General features: G+C 51.6%; 2 protein-coding genes across 11 annotated transcripts in view; both read right to left on the bottom strand.

Moving 5' to 3' along the window:
* Positions 1 to 920: 920 nt before the first annotated feature.
* A3galt2 (alpha 1,3-galactosyltransferase 2) lies at positions 921 to 13352 on the bottom strand. 2 transcript variants are annotated; one of them, NM_138524.2, is given in 5 exon segments: positions 921 to 2422; positions 5778 to 5915; positions 6203 to 6292; positions 6451 to 6534; positions 13169 to 13265. In NM_138524.2, coding segments are annotated over 5 exon segments (1020 nt in total). In that variant the 5' UTR covers positions 13189 to 13265; the 3' UTR covers positions 921 to 1734.
* A 2060-nt stretch (positions 13353 to 15412) lies between these two features.
* The window catches only part of Phc2 (polyhomeotic homolog 2), a 98665-nt gene continuing 93525 nt past the window's right edge, over positions 15413 to 20552 (bottom strand). For 6 of the 9 annotated variants that reach the window (XM_006238926.4, XM_017593333.3, XM_063287537.1 and 3 more), the window contains 2 exons: positions 19809 to 20085; positions 15414 to 16733 (listed from right to left, as the gene is read on the bottom strand). In XM_006238926.4, the coding sequence (XP_006238988.1) occupies positions 16579 to 16733; positions 19809 to 20085 (432 nt within the window). In that variant the 3' untranslated portion in view covers positions 15414 to 16578. Of the gene's footprint in view, positions 16734 to 18224; positions 18832 to 19808; positions 20086 to 20552 lie in introns of those variants that run through there. The other 3 variants (NM_001013169.2, XM_039109792.2, XM_039109791.2) reach the window with 3 other exon arrangements.

The raw sequence follows: 20552 nt of genomic DNA, 5'->3' as shown, positions 1-20552 counted from the left end.
TAATGGACTGAACCTCTGAACCTTGTAAGCCAGCTCCAATGAAATGTTGTTGGAGTTGCTTTGGTCACGGCATCCGTTCACAGCGGTAAAACCCTAACTTAAGACACAGATGCTTACTTGACTGAGCTATCCCTAGTGCCCCGTGTGTCTCTTACAGAGGAGAATGGTAGTGAATATGTGGATGAGGAAATTCAGCCACCATCTCCTCTTCTTGTCTTCCTCTTTCCTTCTTTTCCTTCCTTCCTTTTTTAATATTCACTCTATAGAAGAAAATCCCGTAAGGATCATTTTGAGATTGCTTGTTTGTTAGAGTACTCCTCGAATATGCACACGCTGTACAGCCAAGGGGGATAGCAGAGCAGAGCCATTGACTGGAACGCCTGCTCTCCTCTCAGTGGCTCATCCCTAAAGGGGCCGGAAGGAAGATCTAATCCCCATTCTCCTGCTACTGTTGTCACAAGAGCTCAAAAGAAGCAGTAAGGTCAGGGGTGAAAGGAGCTGGGGGGAGGGTCTTATCCTTTCCGGAGCCCTGAGTGGTGTTAAGCAAAGTCGAAAGTCTCTTACACTTACTACGTATGCTAACAAGTTCTTCAGACCCTTAACTGTTAACGGTCTCCCCCTCGGTGTTCACGGTCCTGTCACAAGCAGCCATCAGGGAGGGGCAACTTGACTCTTGTGTTAGCAGGTGTTGGGCTAGCCCCATGCCACACCCGGTGTCTTTCTTGCACGGCCCTCGGAAACCTAGAGAGTGCCGTACAACAGTCAGAGCTCCTGAAGGCACAGCCTTAAAACCATGGTTATTTGAAACAGACCTGCTGCCAAAGCCTTTGTGAACTCTAGAAGACTCCATAACCATTCCCACACAGAGACGAGGTCTAGCGGAAGGAACATCTGGAATATCCCAGAGAGAGGAGGCTGGGTTGGCTTAAACACCTCTTTTATGGCTGTAAAACTAGATGATCAGCTGCCCTTAGTGAGCTAGCATGCAGGGATGGGGTTGGGGAGGAGAGCCGACACTCTCCCGTGCTCCTACATGACACCGACCGAGCTGAAGGGTCCCACAAGAGGCTTCCCTTGAATGGCCTTGCCAAGGCTGAGGGCTGTCTAGGAACATGAAGAGACAGCCGTGGTGGTGGCAGAGGCCGTGACAACCGAGTGGTCTGCCAGCCACACTACAACAGCAGCAAGGCAGCCAGCTGCTTGGGAGCTGAAGGGGAAGTGCTCATTGGGTCAGGAAGCCAGCCCAGCTGCAGGAATGGAAACCTTCCTGATGACGGAGGAAGAAGCAGTTGAACAAATGCAGACAGGGAGCTGCATGTTAGCACAGGCAGAGAATGGAGAGCTGGGGGCTGAAGTAGAACAGAAGACCGTGAAGAGCAAGAGAAGAGAATCTGCAGGTCCTGGTCACAGGAATGGCTCCAGACAGCTGTCAAACCTAAGGTCCGGACAGAAGCTGAGACACCAACCATTACCAAGGGCTAAGGAAGGCCTTGTAGGCAAAGTAAGCTGACAAACTCTTGCCTTTCCATAATTTGCATCTGGTTGGAGCAAAAAGGCTCTCTGGCCAGCTGACAAGGGTGTACGGCCCCAGGCACAGTACCTCTGAGTTCCGAAGTCCCCCTTCCAAAGGCAGTGTAACTGGCTCTGACTTCGTGCTTTTGAAACATTTTGCAATTCCATTCAACACTCGCAGTGCCAAAGACGTTCCTGTGCCCGCCTGGCCAGGGTGGCCTGCTAGGTTCGCACCAGTGCGTACTCCTTGGGTGCCCAGATCAGACGAGGGTGGTGGATCTCTGGCCTCCAGCCAATTTCCTCTGCCCAGCAAAACTCTGGCGACAGCAGCTTGGTGGGCTTGCTCAGCCAGAAGAACTTGTTGAGGTGGCTCTCGTCGTGCCAGCGTGCCTCAATGCCATGCTCACGGTCCAGCTGTTGGCCAGTCGCACAGTGAGCCGTCAGCTTGAGCAGAGCCGCCACACTGCCCCCGAACACCGCGGCGTGGTAGTAGAAATCGCCTTCGCTTAACGACAGCGCGGCAGCCGACCGCTTGTCCCTCTCGTAGGGCAGCATCCACCGAGGCCAGCGGAAGTGCCAGGCGTGCAGCTGTGCCACCAAATCTGCCAGCACCTCGGGTCCGAAGTTACCGCTGAAGTACTGGTCCACGTCCAGGCAGAACACATAGTCAGCTTCTCGGCCCAGCTGCCCTCCCAGAGCCTCGTGTAGCGTGAGCATGCGAGCCATTGACACGTCCTGCCAGCGCTTCTCTCTTCTCACTGGTTTCACCCGCAGCAGGCGACCCTGGCCTAGAGCCACGTGGGGCACTGCTTCCGGTCGGTCGGTAAACACATAATACACCACGTTCTGGCCGACCATGAAGTACTGCTCTGCCGATACCAGGAAGTGCTCCAGGTACTTCTCCAGGTACCTGCCAGGCAGTCAGGCCAGAGTCAGTCCTGATACCCTCCAACCCTGCCCATACCAGGCCATGCAATCCCAGATCTCCAGCTTTGAGGTGGTGGATTAAAAGACTGAAAGCGCGGGGTTGGGGATTTAGCTCAGCGGTAGAACACTTGCCTAGCAAGCGCAAGGCTCCGAGAAAAAAAAAAAAAAGACTGAAAGCTGTTGCCGTCTGCCTGGATGTATTGCCCTGCCCTGTTCCCCTTAAATATGGACTCCTGATTCCTCTGACCCAGGCAGTACTGAGCTGGAACACCCTTGAAGGACAGGAGGTATTTGAAGTACTCTGAGCCTTGTGGAAGGGGGTCCCAGGACCAGAGGCTGCTACGATGTAAGCAAGCCTGTGCTGTTTAGTTGTTTTGGGGGGTTCGTTTCGTTTCGTTTTTTGCCAAGTCAGGGTTATCTGGGAAGAGAAAACTTCAGCTGAGAAAACGTCACCATCAGAGTGCACTGTAGGCAATAATGTGGGAATGACTAGCCACTATGTCCACCCTTGGGTCCTGAGGTGTAAAAGAAGGTAAGCAGGGCAAGCCATGGGGAGCAAGACAGTGCGCAGCATCCCTCCATGGCCTCTGCATCAGTTCCTGCCTCCAGGTTCCTGCCCTGACTTCTTTGCTTGATGGACTACCAACTGAAATAGCTGACAGAAACCCTTTCCTTTCCAAGGTGTTTTTTAGACATGATGTTTATCACAGCAATAAAAACAAAACAAAACAAATTAATACAAAGCCCAAGCCAGTCATGGAGGGAACTTGTGTGGAGTGAGAGGCGTCCATGGGTCTTTCGTTGTTGATTCCTTGGTGGAGACCCAGACATCCAGGAGTGAACAGGCCCTCTTGTGACTTCCTGAATTCCTGACTATAGCTACTCATTTTAAGCCATAAAGACTGTTGCTTTCCTTTCCAAGGACATCAGGTTGCTCAGAACACTGACAATTTGCCTCCCTCAAAACCTGAGGCACCAGCAGTTCCAAGGAACAGTGACCAAGCCAAATAGCCTGAATGCTTGCCACATAGCACACACTGCTAAGTGTGCATGCTGGTTTGTTTGTTTGTTTGTTTGTTTTGTTTTGTTGTTTAAAACTAGAGTCACTTGAACAAACGTACAGAATTCTAAAGGGAGGAGGCAAGAGTTGGCTCGCCCTGCAGTTGGGGCCAGTCCTTTGACCTGCATATGCTCTAAATCTGGGGTCATGGGTCAGCATCTCAGAGCATAGTGTTCACAGTCCTGAACTCTTAGTTTCCGGAGCCCCTGGCCCCCTAAGGCACACAGGTACACAGGCCAGAGGAGTGGCCCCAAGGGTGCAGCAGCTCTGTCCCCTTGCTCTTGGGCCAGCCCTAGTGATCTTTCAGTCGCCTTGTGTTGCAGTGACACTCCTAGCTTTCTGTCTTTTTTGTGGGTGCTTGGGACATGGTTGGAAAAAACTTAAACGGTTTTCTGGGATATCCAGTAGCTCAGAATTCTTTGCCCAGGTTTGGGGGTGTTTCTTCCCAGGTGGGCATTCCCATTCATTTCACAGGAGCCTGGCCCACTCCCTACCCTGTCCTGTACTCCATTGTTCTGTGACTTGGGGTTGTAGGTCTGATTCCACACCCAGCCAGGAGTCCCCTTTGTATCACTTTGGAAAGTGGTCATCACCCTGGACTCTCCCTCTCGTCCACAATGGAAGGGCAGTGTCCTGCCCTTTGTCTCTTCTTAGCTCCTTCTACAGCTGAGGACCACCCTGTGTGTTGCAGGATATTTGCTCACACTGTGACCCCTGAGATTGTGTTGTAGTGTGGCTTAGTCCTTAGCGCACACCTTTAATCCCTCTGGCTGTAATACAGACCTGCCCTTAGTCCACATCTTTAGTCCCAAACAATGAAGGTTAAGTTAGTTTGTAGAAGGAAAAGCTCATGTTTAAAAGTGATGTCTAGGGGTTGGGGATTTAGCTCAGTGGTAGAGCGCTTGCCTAGCAAGCGCAAGGCCCTGGATTCGGTCCCCAGCTCCGAAAAAAAGAAAAGAAAAAAAAGTGATGTCTAATTGTGTGGCGGACAAAGTGATAAATCATAGAAAGATTTGACAGAGTAGGATATGCCTGCCCAACTCTCATGAGGAAAGGAAAGAGAGGCTACTTAAGGGGAAGAAGTGCAGAGAGAAACAGAGACAGTTTTACTGTACAGAGACAGGTTGCAGAGAGAACAAGCTAGACACAGGTGAAGACAGAAGGAGGCAGAGAATGAGAAGGAGCCAGAAGATTAGAACAGATCGCTAGGGGTTGGGGATTTAGCTCAGCGGTAGAGCGCTTGCCTAGCGAGCGCAAGGCCCTAGGTTCGGTCCCCAGCTCTGAAAAAAAAAAAGAAAAAAAAGAAAAAAAAAAGATCGCTAGAGTTAGTTTGAGGCCTGAGTGGAGCAATTCAATCAGCAGCAAGAGAATCCAGTTTGAATCAGTCAGTTTGGAGAGGAGTTTGAGCCAGAGCAGTTGAGTTGAGCCAGGCAGAGCTCAGAAAGAACTAGAAAGGGTGAGCTTATTCATCAGTAAGTCTCAGAGGCTGAAAACATTCTAGGCCTAGATAAGATTGTACAGAGGCTGGAAGCTTCCAGGACTAGGCCTGGGTTAGCAGACAGGCAGTAAACTTCTGAGACAACCATTACATCTCAGGCGTATAAATAAGAGTTACATTTACACCTTTGTATGCCTCACTTGCAACGATTTTGTCCTCCTCAGTCACCTGCTTCTGTAGCTTCCCCCTTGACATGGTCATTATTCATGTCGCCCCTCCAAAATGTCACTATGTCACTACGTGAGAGCCTCTCTCATCCATTCATCCAGCCCACTTACCCTGACCCTTCACCCACCCACAGGCTTACCTCACTGAGCTCTGTGATCTGCTAATTGTCGCTGCCAATGTATCACTCTCCAATGCTCCTTGCTCTCATGTCCTTCTGTGCCTAGCCTGGAGGCATGCCCTTTCTAAATTCCTGAGCTCCTAGCCCTTCTTCCTTCCTCAGACTTCCTGGTAAAGCCACCCCCAGGCTGAGTCACCTATGCTAAGCACCTTAGTTTAACCAGTTGCTAGACCCCCTTTCCTAATCATTGACCTGAAAAGCTCTTTTATGTCCTCACTACAAGCCCAGTGCTTCCGTATGTGCCAAACCTAACCTGAGGCACATTCCTTCAGCTGAGAGTGCTTCTGTGCTTGCCCGAGAGTCTGAAAAAGTGGATATAGCCTGTAGCTGCCCTAGGAGCTCCCATGGTATGGAAGAAGGCTTCATGAATACCTGTCCGTGGGCACACCCTTCTGCTCCCTACCTAGAAGCGTGAGCTCCTCTCTGGGCCTTACCTGCCTACCGCAAAGACAGTCAGTCCAATGGTAAGGTTCTGCCGTCTCGCCTCTCGCTCAGCTACGTGTGGGTCGAAGGTCTCATCCCAGATAATTGGGGCTCCCCAAGAGGTACAGGTCAGGACTTCAGGCCGGGCCCTGCCATGAGCAGGAAGAAACACAGTTGTATTCACTTAGCTGCCTGGCACCTGATTATTGCGATCTCCCCATCACTAGACCCTAGGGACCCTCAGGCATATTAGACCTGTCCCCAAGCATCCCTATCTTAGACCCAACCTGATAACCTGGTTGGCGTGTGACCCGATGGGCCCCCATTGGATTCCCTCAAACCAGAATGCCTTTGTGTGGGAGAGCAGAGAGCAGGGGTCTGGGGCAGACCTATATAGTTTGTGGGCATCCTGAGCGGGAGAATAGTGGCTGCTTACCAGTGACGCAGCACTCCGGTGAAATTGTCCTTTAGCAGAGGCATGATGGCCATAGGGCAGATGCCCATGGGGATGAACACTTCAAAGAGCCTGTGGGGGTGCAAACATGAAGAGACACTAGGTGTGGTCTTTGTTTGTTAAGGAGAGCTGGAATGTTTGCCCAAGCTAAGCCAGCTACCACCTTCCCCTCCCCCAGGAGGCCCCTGGAGAGATCCACTTTAGCCCCAGCCCCAGGGAAGGAAGTGTACCTGAAAATCTTGAACCAGTAATGGTACAGGCCTAGGAGACCAAACGCAGACAGGAAGAGTCGCCACAGGAGTCTCTTCTTGGCCCTGGGGTGGTGGGAATGGGGAAGGGCATGAGAGACTGACTTACACGGGAGGAACGACTGCCTGATCTTCCTGCTTTGTTTCACTTGTAAGCAAGAACCTATTCTTCTATTCACACAGCACCAACTCAAGAATTCACACAGTGCAGAGCCTTTGAGGTTCTGCATAGAGGGGGTCCGTGGGATCGGTGTGTCCCACATCCCTCCAGAGGTGGTCTGTGCAGGGAGGGTGCATACAGATGTCCCAGCACACACTCCTCATTCCTCTCACTCCTCCCACAGAGGCCATCGTCCCGGACAATCTGTCCTATGCCTCGCAGGTTTTTCTGACTCTTGTATCTTTCTGCTGATGCATAAGGCAAGAACCCCCTGCCCTCTACCCAGCTGCCCCTCATGCCTTGGGTTGGAGAAGTTCCTCTTCCTGTCTAAGGAGCTTTGAGTCTTTTCCTTTGTTTTGGACAGCAGTGTGGCAGGGTTTAAATTGGGCAGGCTTGGAGGGCAGTGGCGTTTAGGTTTGGTGTGCTTGATGTGTTGTGGTGAAGCTGAATGATGGGGGGCGAAGGAGGTCCAAGAGGGGAAAAGAATCGACTACTTGGTAGCTAGAGTGAGGAGCTCGGCAGATAGAGACATGTCGGTGGCAGCCAGTTCAACCTGGGCTGGTATTCCTCACACAGCTCAGAGGCCGCAGGCCTGGCTGACAGGGAGTGGGCATGGGGATTTGACCGGGGTTAGGGTTTATGTTGGTTTGTCGGTTGGTTGCGGTTTTTTGGTTTTTTGTTTGTTGTCTGTAAGCACCTCATCGTATAGAGCAGGTGTGCGGCCCAGGTTTTGAACTCTGGTGTCACACTCTTCATTAGCAACACTGGCCCTCCGGGCATCAGCCTTTACGAGTGAGATGGAGTGATTAGAATAGCAGCATCCTTGAGGCTGAGCCTGAACTTGGAGTTCACACCAGCCAAGCAACTGGACTTCGGCTGCTGACGGCACTACCAATGCACCCGGCTCCTGCGGTCTCTTCCTTCTGATAAGTCCTATCTCCACTCCCCGCCTGCCCTATAACTCCCCCAACAGTCTCTGTGATCTCTTTCAAGAAGGGCACTTACATCAGATTCCTTTATCTCTTGGAGTAGCTCCACACCGTACGTGCCTAGGATTTACTCAAAGAGCCCGCCTTGAACTTCTGCTCCTGTGGGAATTCTCTCTGCACAGGGTGCCTCAGGAGAGCGGCTAAGCCAGAAAACTGCATGCAGCCCAGCCTGTCCCTCTCCCACATTCACCTGCTGTGAAAGTCCCCAGATCGCTTCCCTTGGCCTCTTTGTCTCTGTCCTTCCTGTTCCTTGCCAACTCCGGGTGACCCTGGCCAGCTCACTCCCTGTTCAGCCCCCCAGAGTCATCTCCCGAAAGACCAACCTCCTTTAACAGTGCCTATGTCAAACTATCAGCTTAACTCTCAAAGAGGAAAAAAAATGCATTCAGTAGGCAAATCAATGGAAAAACATTCACCCTCACTAGTAGGCAAAGACATGCAAATTAGAACCCAGCGGCAGATTTTGTTTATAAAATGATCGCCCTAAAAAAAATAAAAAAAGCTATGGTGAAAATAGGAAAATAGCCAGGTTGCCAGCATACAGTCTGAGAAGTCGTCTCCTGACTCGCTGGTAGAGTGGAAACTATCCTGGCCTTTTGGGCTGCTACTTAGCATTCGGTATTTGTCCCCTGATGCCCAACAGCCCCAGCCTCTGCCCATCTGCTTGAAGAAGATGCCTTTTGGTATAGAAGATGGTCATACGCCAGGATCTGTTTGGCCCGGCTCTTGGTCACATTGTGGCACAGAGCCTTGTGCTGGGTCCAAGACATCAGGTAAGAGAGATGGGAAGGCAAACCCTGCCTTCGGGATGTGGAGTGAGGATCAGGGAAGGCGAAGTAAGAGCAGAGCGGTGAACCCTGAGTGTAGCACACAGGCCTGGGAGGGGATGGGCCGGGCAGGAGGCTTTCAGAGACTTCCTGGAATTGCTGACCTCAGAGAACTAAAAGCTATTTAAAAAGGGATGTGGGGGGAAGGGCAGCCTCCAACAAGGAAACAGCAGTGTACCCAGGGACCTCCCGTTAAGGGAAGGTTTTTAGTATGTGTGGGGGGAGGATGACAGGAGGGGGGTAATTTCATTTGGAAAATATACGTATTCAGATTGTTCTCTGTACGTGGTGACTGGGCTGGAGAGTGTGACTAGAGACAAGAAACCCAGTTAGGGCCCAGGGTTGCTGGGCTGTGAGGCAGAGCATTGGTGGCTGCGTCGGGAAGAATCTGTGCAGGGTTAATGGGCAGGGTGTGGTCACTGTTGGCAGAGGGATCTGGATCCAAGAGCATCTGGATCCAAGGGCCAAACTGCATCTTTCTAATTAGGGTAAAGCCTGGAGCTCAACAGAGAGCTCTGGGATTCATCAGGAACACAGGAGTGTTATGGGAGGGAGCACAGGGATGGAGGAGGCCAGCCCAGGCACTGAGCCCTAGGGATGTGCGTGTCAGGTGAGGGCATAGAAGCTGAGGGAGGTGGGAGGGGGAGGTGGGAGGTGGGAGGGGGGAGGGGGGAGGGGGAGGGGGAGGGGGAGGGGGAGGTGGGAGGTGGGAGGGGGGTGAGAGGGGGAGGGGGAGGTGGGAGGTGGGAGGTGGGAGGTGGGAGGTGGGAGGTGGGATAATAGGGTGTGGAGGGTCCTGTCCTGTGGCCGGACGGTAAAGAATAGAGATAGATGGAAGCTGAAGAAGTTAAAGGTTTGCAGTTGGGGGACACACAGCTTCCTTTGACCGCTGCCTGGATTTACAGAGTGAGGTCTCAGGTCTGGGACAGACCTGAAAAGGGTTCCGGTGTCTAGCCAGAGGGACTGGCTAGATGCACCTGTCATGAAGACAAGGGAAAAGCTGCTCCCCACGGGAACCTGAAGGGAAAAAGGCAGCATCTAAAAAACGACACGCATCACGGCACTTACTGAGCAAGAGTAAAAGTACGCCCCAGAAAATGGGGGCAAAAGCAAGCACTTAAAGGCACATTAAAATTACTAGAGGAGGGGTTTCCTGCAACTCCTCAGGTGCCTACGATGTTCTTTCACTGCTGCCTGGGTTACGTGGACCTGTTCATGCGTGTGCAGATTCATGCACGTGGAAGTTAGCATGTAAGTGTGTATGTAGATCAGCCAGAGGTCAACCCCAGGCATCCTTCTAAAGACCTGTCGGCACGCCCCTCCCCGTTTTCAGTGCTGGAAATTGAACTTGGGGTCTCACGTGATCGAGGTAGGTGCCCTACCACTTAGCCATGGTCCCAGCTTCCGCTTTGTTTTTAAAGACAGGTCTTTCTGTAGCTGGGAACTTGTCATGAGACTGAGCAGAGTCTCAGGAATCCATCTGTCTCCAGCTCCTCGGGGCTGGGCTAACACGTGTGTAGCATGACACTTGGCCCTATTTTGTTTTTAATGTAGGTTCTGGGTTCAAATTCAGGTCTTCATAAGCTGCGTTGATTTTTAAATGAAGGACTAGAGAGTTAGCCCCTCTGGATAATGGCATGGTCAAGTCCCTTAGCAGGACGAAGGAGCCTCCGAAACATGGCCTGTGCTCTGTGGGGGTCACCTTCAGTCCTATCCTGTCACCGGATCTCCCATTTCTACAGCAGGCTGTCTGAGGATGTTCTAGCAGGATCTGGACAGGTTCATGGTGGCTGGTGGGATGGTGGACGTTGCTTGCAGGCAAGCCTGGTTGACGACTTGGGTTCAGTCCCCAGGCCCCACGTGGAAACAGGAAGCAGGAAAGAGAACTGACTCCCTGCAGGTTGTCCTCTGACCACCACACATGCACTCGAGTGCGCACACTGTGCGCTCGCGGCAAACACACACACACACACACACACACACACACGAGTAAAGAATATGTGTATCTGTAGGAGGAAGGGGACTAATGAGAGGAGGGAGAATAGATACGAGTAAAGTATGATGAGTTTTGTCTGAAATCGTCACAGTGAAGCTGCCATACTGTTCAGTGTGCTAGTTTAAAAAAAAAAAAAAAGCTGAGGATTGGGGATTTAGCTCAGTGGTAGAGCGCTTGCCTAGCAAGTGCAAGGCCCTGGGTTCGGTCCCCAGCTCCGAAAAAAAGAAAAGAAAAGAAAAAACAAAACAAAACAACAACAAAAAGCTGGGAGATGGTGGTGCACACCTTTTATCCCAGCCCTCAGGAGGCAGAGGCAGGCAGATCTCTGAGTTCAAGGCCAGCCTGGTCTACAGAGTGAGTTCCAGTACAGTCAGGGCTACACAGAGAAACCGTGTCCCAAAAGAACCAATCAACTTACCAACCAGCCAGCCAGCCAACCAGCCAACCAACGCACAAGAAGCAATTGACAAAAATGGACATAGGCAAGCTCAGCGGGGACTGGGGAAATGCCTGATGTGTATGTGACAGTGGAGCATAGCTGGAGGCATGCACACCGTGGAACAGAGAGAGATTAGACCAGAACTCCAAGGCGAGGCAGGGCTCAGTTCTGGGGGTGGGGGAGGGGCCTCTTCTAGCATGTCCATGTGCTGACAGGCACAGTGTCCATAGGAGCTGCATTATCCTCTCCTGGGGGATGCTAGGACAGCAAAGCCCCTAGGACCAAATGTGATCTGTACCTTGAGACGCCACACTTTGCAGTAGCCACGTTACAAAAGAGAAGCAGGTGAAAATCATTTTTACCTATTTTTAATTATGCCAACACATCCAAAACATCCTGTGGACATGTCATCAGCGGGAAAATTGATATATTTCCTTGCCTGTTTTTTCTAAGTCTAAATCCTGAGTCTAACTTCTACTTTCGACTTAACACGACCTGCTTTGGGGGTGCTCAGTGGCCCCATGTTGATGCTTGTTGTTATAGCCAGATTATGGGGGTACCCACCAGATTGGTGATGGTAGTTGTGGAAAAGCTCCAGGCACAGAGGCAGGGCCTGTAACAATTGCTTTTGACTCAGTGCTCTCCGATTGTCTACAATGATGCACGAGAAGGCCACGCCCGTTCTGTTAACTAGCCCGTAACTTCTGTAGCATGCCCATCATCCCATATTTCTAGTTTCTGGCTGAGGCAACAGCCACAGGTATCCTCTCGATGGCTGTGCCTGCCCAGGTGTCGCCCACACACCTTAAACTAACAGCATCTAAACCACCAGCTTGTGTGTTCCTGCCTGCCCCACCCTTTCTCTCCTTTGTGTTCCTGGGGTCCCAGAACCATGTTCTCCTGCCACAACAGCCATGTCTCCGGGTTCTGCATACACAGACGCTCCTTTCAGGCTCACTTGCAACATCCTCTCTCTCTGCCTCCCTGTTTTACATCTGGATTTGTGTAGCCATCTCCCAGTCAGGATGCTGGGTACCACACTTCAGCCCCGACCATTTAACTTCCTGGGTTTGCCATAACTCACTGGGATTGTCACCCCGTCTTTGCCCAACCACTTCCTTCAGCTTCTGTCCATTTCCTAGATCCTTGACATATAGTCCTCCCTGCATCTCTACCTTCCCCAAACCTCCCCGTTAGTCCGTGTCTGCCCTAGGAACTCATTTTCCTAGCAGACTGTAGTCTTGGTACCAAGTCCCAGAACCTGTTGGTGGCATTAATGATCATTTGCTAGAACTGAATGAAGTTATGAACCTAGATTTAATTTCACTTTCTTCCCCCACCCCACTACTACTTCTTTGCTTAAAATTCCATTTGCTCCAGGAGTTAAGTGCCTGGAGGGGAGCCTGGATTGCTACCCTTCTGTCAGTGGGGAGGCTGGGTCTCACGTACTCAGGGAAGTGGCTGGTACGTGCTGGTGCTAAGCCTTGACCTACCAGATGTGACTCTCAGTTCCTCTCACAGATGTCCCTGGATCCTGAGGTCTCATATCTAGCTAGTGTGGTTCCCATGAGAAGCCTGACCCTTTCCACTCTGCCTGAAGCCCACTCTGAACCCTGGTACTAGGCTGGAGTGGCTCTGCAGCAGCTACAGGGAGAAGCTGGCATGGACTTCCCTTTGTCCCTGGCAACTGCCGCACATTTTTAGCCAGTCCTCTCCCTTGTTCTCTCCCACCCCAGAGTAGGGAAACCAGTGTTTATCTTGGACACCGGGCCTTAGTGGGAGCATTCAGGCAGAGCTGGCTTTGAGTGGCCCAAGCTGAATCAAAGGGCTGGGTGAGGACAGCTGGGACCCAGATGGGAGTGGGATGATTACAAGGATCTACCCTCTGCTTCCCTAGGACACCAGTTTAGATAGCTTTACTCCAGAAGGACCAGTGTGACCTACTCTTCCACCTTTGCTAAAGGACCTGTGGACTCCAGCTCAGTGTGGAAGATGGCTCAGCGCTCAATCCCCGTTCCTTTGCCCCTTTCTCTGCTTTTGAGAGCTCTCAGTTACAGGGAGCAGAGCAGCTCTGGACCCTGGCTTTCTGCCTCACACAGGACAAAGGAAGGGATCTCCCTAGCTTCCCTCTGCCTTGCTTCCTCTCTCCGCCCCTCCCCTCTTGTTCTTGGAGCTCCATTGTTCCCTCAGGTACTCAACCTCTTGATTAAACCCCTCTTGAGTCCATCAGCCTAGAGCTTAGAATCGTACCTCCCATATGGGCATATGGCCGGCACTGAACCCACTCACCTGAGTCCCTCCAGAGCCATGGGGAGAAGTCAGTGGTGAAAACCTGCCATGCAGTTTTTTCCAGCCCAGAGAGATAGAAGAAATGACCTGCTCGAAATGAAAGTGACAACGTATGGGGGACAAACCAGTTCCTCTCTGCCTTCTGGACTCGGAACCACACCCCGAGGCAGTCTGGAATGCATCACCAATAAACTCAGAAACTGGAGGTGGGGCTTACAGGAAAGAACTGATGGGTGGAGCTGGCAAGTCCCGTGGGGCCAACCATCTACAAAAGAGTGGGCGAACAGGCCTAGACTGACCGATGGGAAGGCCTGAGTAACAGGTATGGCCCCATCCTCCTCCCGGCTTTGGGTTTTGGAGCTCTTCAGCAGCGGGGGAGGGGCTGTTTCCAGGAGGGGTCAGGGCACTCACACCAGCCAGAGCCAAAAAACTCTGAGCACCGTGACATGGGAAACTTCAGTCCTCATAGAGCAATTTGGCTCCCCAGTAATGCGGGGTGCTTATGACTGTCACCAGGTCTGAGTCACATCAGATCTCAACTCTGAAGCTTGCACTGGTAGTCATGTTAAAAGTTGCATCTGTATGGAGAGCCCACAAGTCAGCTTAGTGGTATAATAGGTATTTTTATGTTGGATAGGGAAATGATTGACAGAGCATTAAAATGTTTGTACAGAAGGGGGACTATTCACACGTGTGCGTATTTTAAAGATTTATTTATGTATGAAGTGCTCTATCTGTATGTACACCTGCATGCCAGAAGAGGGCATCAGATCCCGGTATAGATGATTGTTGAGCCACCATGTGGTTGCTGGGAATTGAACTCAGGACCTCTGGAAGAGCAGTCAGGAGTGCTTTTAATTTCTGAGCCATCTCTCCAGCCCATGTGAATGTTTAAAGTGTATATATTTATATTTCCAAGGTTGGAAATTTTTAATTAAAAATAACCACCCCTGTCTGTCCTGGAACTCAAATTTGTAGGCCAGGTTGGCCTCAAATTCAGAGACCCGCTAGCCTCTGCCTCGGAGTGTGGGGCTGGAGTGTGCTGCAATACCCAGCAGGAAAATGTCATGACCAAACATTTGTGATAGTCTACGTAGAGTGTAAATACCAGGAACAAGTATCTACTTAAGAATACAGCCTTCAGGCTCACAGAACAGCCAGGAGCAGGCTCACCCTTAATCCTTACCACTATGGAGGTGAAGGTTCAGACCAGCTGTGATGACATGAAGCCAACCTTGTCTCATCTGATGTGACAACTTGACCGACTTAAAATTACCTATTTCTGAGTGGCCTTGGCTTTCTCACCATCACACACTTAAGCAAACTTGAGTGGGACCTGTTTTCTTCCCCAACCAAGGAAAACAGAGGTCCCAGTGGCAGCACCGGCCAAAGCCATCCTGGCTGCCGAAGTACACAGCCCACAGGGAGCCAAAGGACAGGTGGAGGCTCTCTTGACTAGAGGGACTCCCCGGTAAAGCTTCAGAGACACCAGGCTTCCCAGGTCTCACAGAGGGTTACTCAGTGTCTCCCCCAGTGAGTAATCCCATTTTATTATGTTCCCAGGGTTAGGAGTGTTCATTCTCAAATTACCATGTCCAACCTCCCTGTAGAGGTTCTGGTGGGTTCAGCAGCACCTTAAGAAAAGCCCAGCTGACGGCAGCTTAGTGGCAGGCTTAGGCTATGTGTGCCCTGGGTTGTCACCTTCATACACGAGGCAGCCAGCCAATCCCAGCTAGCAGCTGGGAGCTTTCAGCTCAGTGGGTCCAGCTTTGGTCCTGCCCTCTCTGGGCCTTTACAGTATTGCCACAGCTGCTCTTTCCTCTCTGAAAGACTCAGGTGCCTCTTCCCCTTCGAATTCCTCTATAACAGGATTAGCATACAATGATTGGTCAGTGCCCAGTGAACCAAAGCTTTTCCCAAGTCCCTCTATCTTGTGAAGAAGGAGCAGCTCCGTCTGGACGGCACCTCCTGGAGGCAGGAGTCTGGGATCCGGCTCAAGTGTTACGGAGGATGTGGCCTCTCCATGTGGCCTTGGTGGGAATGGCAGGAGGGGAGGCTCAGAGCTGAAGAGTCCTTGATTTTTTACTTTGAGGGATGCTGATTTGGGGTCGGGACAATGAAATGATCCAGTCCTAGCCAAGTTTAATAAATACATTCATCCTTCCCCAACCCAGTGCTCACTCTTTTCCTCACTGGTGAACAAAAGATCAGGCACATAACCCCTGGGAGAAAGCCACAGAAGAAGCAGATTTTACACATTTATTTTTTAAAAACAAAAGAAAAGGTTAAAAAAGTCCTTCATTTCCAACCCTGCCTGGAGGTATGGGGAAAAGGGCATAGCAAGCTGAGAAGGTGCCTACCCCCCTCAGGAAGAGCGGACTTCCCAGAGTTGGTGAGGACAGGGGCAGGCCCTGGCCCTTCCTGCCTGCCCCTCCTTAGGTAGCTGGCACTGCTATACAAGTCTTATGAGCAGGTATGGAGTGGAAAACCAAAGGCTTCGTCCACAGTGCCTCCAGCCAGCCTTCAGTCGGCACAGCCTTTGGGCCACATGGTCTCGTCCCTGTAGCTTATGTTGTTTGCCAACCAGCAGGACGCACTGCAAGTCTGCTATGGAGACCTTCCTAGAAACCTCCTGCTATCTGGAGGGGACCTCTAATCTCCAACTCTTGGGGTCTGCCTTTTATATTCCCCAGCCTCAGGCTGAGTGGAGTCCAGGACAAAGCACTAAGTGGCTGTTTGCTACAAAACACCTGGAGATGCCAGAGGGATCTCATGGCCTGTCAGCCAGTCCAGGCTCCCAGTCACACAGTCATACACACAGCGTTAAGGCGTCTGTGCCAGCAGGCATGGCCAAACTGGGCCCAGCTTCTCTCTCTCCACCTGCAGTGGGTACAGGGGTAGAACCCCTGGGTGCTGTGGGAACAGGTTGAAGTGGGAGAAGCTGGCAACGGAAGATTAACCAGGCCTGGAGGGGGTAAGGGGAGAGAAGGCAAGGGCTTTCAAGACCTCTGTCCAGGCCTGCGGCTGCCCTTGGGAATAACCCAACTCAGGTTGGGGAGCCCTGACCATAAACCCCCTGGAAAATGGGGGACAGAGAAAGGAGAAGAGGGGGGGGGGGCTAGAACATTGGGACTTTGGAGGAAGCCAGTGCTATTAGTATTTACAAGCGCAAAGCCCCATCTTCTGTGCCACCTACCTCTACCCCTTCCAACAGAAATGGCCCCTGAGAGCCACTGAAGAGGTACTCAGACCTCCTCACAGCTGCACCCCTAGGGAGAGCCCTTCCCTCCAAACTGGCCCTTTCTTGGGCTCCTCAGGAATGTCTGTGTGGCTCTGCTCCATCAGGAGGCGGGGCCCGCCTGGGGCTAGAACCCTGGCTGCCTGGTGGCGCAGTGGGCAAGCAGCAGACTCTAGGAGTCCTTGAGCATGCTGATGCGTGCGTAGATCTTCAGGGCAGGGCCCAGCTTGATGTTCATGGCGCTCATTAGATGGTCCTCCTTGAGCAGCAGCAAGGCTTGCCCGTCAATCTCTTGGGCACGGAACTCCTCAGCGATCTCCTGGCAGCCTGAGGACCATGGACAAACAGTATCAGTTAGGGACAAGCCCTGGATCAGCTCAGGACAGCCTCAGTGTGGTACCGCAGGGCAGTACTGCTCTTCTTGTCTCGCAGCCTGAGAGGCTAACTACTAAGCCAGGGAGTCATGATGCAGGCCTCTGTGGGCACACGCTTGTTCAGACCTCTGCCTCCACGAACTGTTCTAGGTGTAGGGTTGCTAGAGACCAGCATGTGGCTGCTGAAACTTCGGAGGGAGAACAGCAGCCTTGCCTCTTCTCTCACCACATCAGAATGCTCCATTAGCTCCCTCTAGACAGATGCTAGTGATAGCAGAAGAGACCTCTTGTCATGGGACTGAGTTGCTTGGAAGTAGATGCTAGCCTTAGCCACAGATGCTGCTGTCCTAGCTGGCTTCCTCAGTGGGACTTCCTATGGCTCGACTGGAGCCACAGCAAACGCTGGCCCACACAACTTCAAGCAGATGAATCATTACTGCCTAAAGCTAAGTTTTGAAGTGATTTGTGTCACAGAAACATATCAATAATACAGAAATCAATAATACAGACTGTATACCTTACAGAGAGGTGAGACATTAAAATTAAATTCGTAGGGAAAGCATTGTACTGGGGCCAGCAGTAGCTAGGACAGGCAGAGCAGCAATGACTGCCTAAGGTGATTTGGGGCCCTGAGTCTTCCCTGTTCAGGAAGCAGCAAATGCAGCAGCACGGAGCTGGGAACTGAAGTGTAAAGTTCCCAGTGAGCTGAGCGGCCTAAGGGTGTTACCTGGCTTTTTGTTGGAGGGAGGAGGAAGGGAAAAGGAAAGAAAGTGGCTTTGTATACCATCATCAGTATTTGCTGGTTCAGGAAGCCCTTGGTTCCTCAGATGGCCAATGAGGCCGGGGATTAGAACAGTTTCCAGTGTGGTGGTGTACACCTTTAAACTCAGCTCATGGGAGGCAGAGGCAGGCAGACCTCTGTGAGTCTGAGGCCAGCCTGGTCTACAGAGAGAGTTCCACAACAGTCAGGGTTCCATAATGAGACTCTGTCTCAAAAAAACCCCAACCAACCAACCAACCAACCAACCAACCAACCAACCAACCAACCAACCAACCAGAAAAACCCTAAAGCAGTCTCTAGGCTGGGATGAGGCTGCTGGTGTAACTTCCATGTTCCCTTTAAGCCTTTGCTGTGGTGGCTCTCACCTCTAATCCAAACACTGGGAGACTCAAGCAGGAGGCTGTGAGGAATTCAAGCCTAGCCTGAGCTACATAAAAGATCTTGTCTTAAACAAAGCCCCAGCCTTCTGTAGACCCAAAGTGATGCCAGAGGGGAAGCACAGTGCACATGGGCTGGCCTCACAAATTCTGACCAATTATAGGACTTCCAAGAATCCTAAGAGCTCCAGAACAAGTCCAACATTATAGAAAGGCTTATCTGAAAGATAATCTGGGGTGTACTTTTGTTTGTTGGAGTGAACCCCAACAAGACTCAGAGACTATAAAGATCTTAAAATTTTATTGTCAGAAGTATTTCCAGGTGGGACTGAAAAGCTCAGAGGTAACACAAAATAAAAGCAGGAATGATAATAAGCACTGTAATTTAAGTTGCACTGAACACTCAGGCTGCCTTTCACAGAAATGGCAGGTTACTCTGAGCACAGGACCAAGCAGCAGTGGGTAAGAACAGCTCCAGGCTTTGAATCCTCAGAAGGAAACGGCAAAAAGGGCTAGGGCTGGTGTAGGTCGGAGCTGCTTCAATGTTCCCTTTCTTCCCTCAGTTGCTCTTAGATGCTGGGGGTGTGGTGGGCAGGAACAACCGTGTCAGTTCTCAGATCTGGGCAGGGCACCACACCTGTGCAGTAGGGCCAGCGCTCCTCAGGCCTAGACTTGACTCAAGGAAATGCCTCCTGAAGGCTCTTTTCTTAATTAGTGACTGTTGGTGGGTGGGGCTACCCCTTGGCTGGTGAGCCTGGGTTCTGTAAGGAATCTGCCAGAGCAAGGTATGAGGAGCAAGCCAGTGACCAGCATCCGCCATGGCCTCTCCATCAGCTCCTGCGTCCAGGTTCCTGACCTGTCTGAGTTCCGTCAGTGATGGACTACATGTGGACCTGTAAGCCAAGCAAACTCTTTCCTGTCCATCTTGCTTTTGGTCGTGGTGTTTCCTCAGAGCAATAGAAACCTTAACTGTGACAGCCTGGGGATCCCCCGAAGGACAGAGCTTACTTTGTGTGACCAATGAGACATTGTAGGAATGGCAGAATGTGATTTCTGAGGCTGGGTCCAAGAGGGCATGATGGCCTTTTCTAATTGCTCTCTAGCTGTGGGGAAAACCTGCTGTCATGCTTGATACACAAGGTTCATACAGAGGCCTCCTGACAACAGCCAGCTCCTTCCTACAAACCATGTATGAGATGACCCTATAACCCCAGAAGCCTCTGGGTTGCCTTGGCCTTGGCTGACACAAAATTGCCCTTTCATAAGGGACCCTGAGTTAGGGTTGCAGAGGCTTCCTAAGTCTTTACCAGAAGTAACTGGGCTCTGACAAGTGTGGGATCCGGTGATGGACAACAGACACACTAGGCTACGTGAGTGCACTAGAACTGGACCCGGTCGTGTCTGACCTCCAAGTCTGCTCCTAACATCTATACCACACTGCACCCTGCAACAGGCTTATGGCCACCTCACTGCTACCTGGCAGTGGATGCATGAGGCTAGCAAAAAGGTACGAAGTCAGTTCCCGTGGAGGACTCTGAAATGAAATGCTACATCATTTTCCTTTCCAAGTGTGAGCCTCGACACCAGCCTCAGAACTGTCTCCTCCACCCCCAGGGCTACACACTGCACCCACCATGCCACACATCTTTCTCCTTGCCCTTGCTCAAGCTGCTCCCATGGGCAGTCTCTCAACTTGCCAGAGCCTGCTTCAGTTCTGCCCTTAGACTTCGTGCTGTGCTAGAACAGAAGCTTTCACAGGCAGGAACCGTATGGCCCTTACCGCTGCACCCTGAGTCCTGCTTCCTTCTGGAGGGAGACAAGGTCCCCCACTCCCTCTGTTACCCCATCAAGGAAGTTCCAAGGAACTTACCTGGCAGAGAGCGGATAAACTCATAGACATCTTCTACATTCCATTTTGTGGGCTCACTTGGTAGGAAGTGGTGTCCCATGCCCACCAGGTCCCTCATGTGCATGTCAGAGAGCTCCAGATCCCTCTGGCCTTGTCGCCGTCGGGAGGTGGATGAGCTGGCTGAGATGGGTGACAAGGGCTCCTCATAGCTTGAGTTATCTGAGCACCGGCTGGAGTCTTCCTGGCTATGTGCCAGCTGCAAGGCAGCAGTAACTGAAAGGGGTACAGTGCCTGAGGGCTGGGGGCAGAGAGAAACATCGTTCTTCAGGATTGGGGTACAGACCACTCTGGTGTCAAGGAGGGGCAGAGATGGGCACAGCTCCCTCTTCTGCTGGGTTCACTATTCCTGAGGGGCAGCTGCTGTGCTTCTTGCTCAGAACCCTCAGTCCCTCAGCACTGTCCCATGAACTGTACCGTGCCACAGTGATCTGCTTTATGTCTCTTCTGTGTGGTATTCAGTGTGACTTGGACTAGCAAGAGGGACTTCTTGGCATATGTATATTCTGAACTGCAGCTTTTGGCAGATTCTTAGCAAGGTGCAAGACAAAGTTATCGCCACCCACTGCCCAGCAAGACAGACAGAAGGATGAAGACTGCCAGACTGGGTGTGAGCTCCTTCAAGACCATGTCCTTGGATCGTTAGCACATAGCAGAGTTCCTAGCTCTGAACCACTAGGAAACTATTTAACAGCTGAATAGCCATGG

The sequence above is a fragment of the Rattus norvegicus genome, chromosome 5, assembly GCF_036323735.1.
Source record: "Rattus norvegicus strain BN/NHsdMcwi chromosome 5, GRCr8, whole genome shotgun sequence".
NCBI lineage: Eukaryota > Metazoa > Chordata > Mammalia > Rodentia > Muridae > Rattus > Rattus norvegicus.
The sequence above is the reverse complement of the archived record's forward strand: the minus strand, read 5'-3'. Positions and strand labels throughout refer to the sequence as shown.

What these genes read in the sequence shown, in the direction of transcription:
- A3galt2 (XM_039109240.1), bottom strand. Translation starts at nt 13,188, where the DNA reads ATGGCTCTGGAGGGACTCAG. An exon ending in ATGGCTCTGGAGGGACTCAG is followed by an intron (nt 6,535 to 13,168) that starts GTGAGTGGGTTC and finishes CCACCACCCCAG; the next exon opens with GGCCAAGAAGAGACTCCTGT. An exon ending in TACTGGTTCAAGATTTTCAG is followed by an intron (nt 6,293 to 6,450) that starts GTACACTTCCTT and finishes GCACCCCCACAG; the next exon opens with GCTCTTTGAAGTGTTCATCC.